A 3,325-nucleotide genomic window follows, 5' to 3' on the forward strand; every position below is an offset into this window, starting at 1 on the left:
GCCCCCGCCCTCCTCGTCGCCGCCCAGCGGGAACACCGTCACCTTGTTGTCCAGGCCCCTGACATCATTAACATCTGCCTCACTCATGAGGCTCATGGTGTGAGTGCTATACCTCACTATTCATATTCTTTGTTGCCCTACTGTTTAAAACACGCAACTACAAATGTAAAAGTTTGAACGGTTTGATAAATATTTGTTACTACGTATCTGCAAAACAACTTAATTGTCTGTACTAATATTATAAAGAGGAAAGATTTGTATTTTTGTATGTATTGAAATAACTCAAAAACTACTGGGCCAATTTCAAAAATTCTTTCATCATTAGAAAGGTCTTTTGTCTGTGAGTAACATAGGCTATGTTTTTGATTATTATTTTAATTTCACGCGGGCGCAGTCACGAGTACCAGCTAGTAACAAATAAAATGAGACATTTAGATTTAGACATTGTATAATATTTTGACCTGGATGTGTTTTAATTAGTTGTGTGTGCATCGCTCACCCGGCGGCCACCATGTTGCCGGAGGGCGCGTAGGCGCAGGCCATCACCCACGTGCTCGGCATCGAGATCGTTGTCTCCTTGGTCGCGGTGAACGCGTCCCACACGATGATCTTACCATCCTGAAAACATTGAAATAAACAGCATGAGAGACAAACTGAATCACTTAGCATAGATGACACTGCTGTGAAGGGAGAATGTATGGCTGTAGAAGTACCTGGGAAGAGGAAACAATGTGGCGTTTATCCGGTGACCAGTCTGCACAGAGGACTTTGGACTGGTGGCCCTTCAGCACGCGCCGCAGCTTCACATTGGGGAAGTTGACGGGCTCCAGCCGCTCCGCCACAGACATCACTGCACACAACCACACTTCTCTCACCAACATGTATATATTAAGTTACTTATTTATTAACTGTATTTTACTTCCTTATTCATCAGTGAATAACTTGTAAAGTGTGAGTTAACAAAATCGCATTTTTTTTCTGTCTGTCTGTTCTCAAGCCACATTTGTTCCGAGCTGTATCCAAAACGGCTGGGCCGATTTTGACGGGACTTTGATTGTAAGATTGCTGGTAGAAGGTAAATGCGAGCGGGAATATTATAGACCACCATTTTTTTAATTACACACTAATGAGGTTTGCAAGTAACTGCTTGTGTCAAAATACATGTTAATTTTGTCGTGTTCTCAGTATGTTTTGTTTAAAGTAGCTAAAGCTGTACAGAGTGAATCTTAATAGATGGATCAATGGCTTTGTGGTGTTAGATGATCGCAATAGCTATTGTTAAAGCACAAAGTATGTTGCCTGATTTTCCATAGTTTTAAAGTTATTAAATTTTTTGTGAAAAAATTGTAATACTCAGGTTTTCGACTAAAATTTACCTGTGTGCCAAAATAATTTGTTAATGGAGGTCATTTTTTTCTTAAACAAGCCCAATTATTAGGCAATAGGCAACATACTTTGCTTTTAAAATCAAATAGGTAATAAGGTCCTATAACTCCACAAAGTGGCAGGGCCACGTCCCAAGCAAATCAACTGACTCCAAACATCATCATAATCTGACATGTTCATTATCGGCCCATGTTGACATGGTGTGACATCACCCAATAGTCTTTCCTGTGGCATATCCATCATTCATCAATGTGCATGGTACATATATATAAGGAAAAAAATATTACTCTTTTTTCTAACTTATGCTTTTATTTCTATGAAACTTTATTGTGGTGTTCAATAAACACCTGAAAAAGAGTCTATCTAATCAAACCTCAAATACAAGGTTTTAATTGTAAATGAAACTATTCTTTGCTTTGACATGTTGTAGTTTTTGAGGCAATAGATGCAATGCCACATAAAGTTTTCCTGTAATATCAATAAAACATCATGTTACATGATAAGTTAAGCTAATCTTACTAATTATAAATGCGAATGGTTAGGTAAATGGATGGATGTTTGTAGCCTAAACTGCTGCATGGATCTTGATATTTGGCACAGACGCACAACATAGTCTGGAAGAACACATAGGCTACTTCTAAGTTTTTTTTATAAATCGATAGTCAATTGCATTTATCCTTGGTAAAAACAACAGCCGCTACATTTGTAACATAAAAATTTACATGTCACATCGTTAAGCTTTTGTCGCTCCTCCTCTAATTTTTGTTTCAAAGCCTCTGCCTCACGAAGTAGTGACTCCAGGGTCTCCTCGGGAGTAGGTGCGACTGCGGTGTCCGCTGCCATTGCGCTGGTTCTATGCAGTTTGTATTAAACTACTGTTCACAACATTTTTACGAAGCACTATCACACACTTGTTAGCATTAACTTAAACCCACATTGACTAATTTATATGCATATTATATGTAACAAAATTTAATGAAAACACCTTTCTTTATTTATTGTCAATCTTAAACTCTTATCACATTTATCTGAATAGAATAATTGGTAGAATTCACGAAATGAATGAATCGATATCTTCACAACGACAAATGTCAACTGTTACAGCTGACATTTTATTTGGCATCGACCTCTACAGATGGACAGGCTATAAACCGAGGAACCGTGGTCTTTGTCTGTCGATTTGATTTTCGCAATATTGAGACGAGATGATGAATATCGCTATCGCTGACGAACATCGATGAGAGGGCGGAAAAGGCGCGTTTATCTTGGAACAAAAGCTGTAATTTCCGAACAATAGCATATCTATTCGTATACATCTGTTATTTGGACTCTCCACATATCTATTTAAAAAATCTTTCCTTTCATTTTTATAAGTATTTGTTTGTTTGTTCAGTAATACCAAAAACTGCACGCATGCTTTAAAATCAAAATGGTCCTACGAGCCGGATAACTAGCAGGGAACTGCTGCGATTGTGCTATGTGGTAATGTGTGGTGCTGGGCGCAGCGCACCGCACAAACATACATACCGGTCCAAACGTACAATACGACAAAAGGCTTTTGAAAAGAAAACAGAACTTCTAATTCAGTCTTTTTATTTACAATTATAAGATGCAAATTTTCACAAAAAGCGACATTATATTACATTGTAATTATAAAAAAAACGTAAATAAAAATATGTCAGTTACAAAGAGAATATTCGGATCATTTTCGTACAAATGTTTTAAACATAATAGTCAAATATAATAGCATTATATCTTAATTTGTCAGGAGAAAGAAGTCAAGTTTTTGGACATTTTATGAATGATTTTGTTTAAGCCTTGTAAATACTAGGCATCTTTACAGTTTACGTCCTGCGTAGCGGCCAATATCCAATGAAGCATTAAGAGCGTCAGTGGCGCAGGGGGCCGCGTGGCCGTGTGGGGGCGGTCAGCTGAGGAT

The 3,325-nt window shown here is 37.8% G+C and overlaps 1 protein-coding gene across 1 annotated transcript; it reads right to left on the minus strand.

The window, feature by feature from the left end:
* LOC106102060 (guanine nucleotide-binding protein subunit beta-2-like) lies at positions 1-2,449 on the minus strand (the record flags this gene model as incomplete). The annotated part of the gene is made up of 4 exons (XM_013281467.1): positions 2,109-2,449; positions 714-850; positions 500-618; positions 1-58 (listed from the first exon to the last, which is right to left on the minus strand). Coding segments are annotated over exons 1-4 (435 nt in total), but the record flags the coding sequence as incomplete, so codon positions are not given.
* Between the last annotated feature and the right edge of the window lie 876 nt (positions 2,450-3,325).

The sequence above is a fragment of the Papilio polytes genome, unplaced genomic scaffold, assembly GCF_000836215.1.
Source record: "Papilio polytes unplaced genomic scaffold, Ppol_1.0 DF823923.1, whole genome shotgun sequence".
Classification (NCBI taxonomy): Eukaryota; Metazoa; Arthropoda; class Insecta; order Lepidoptera; family Papilionidae; genus Papilio; species Papilio polytes.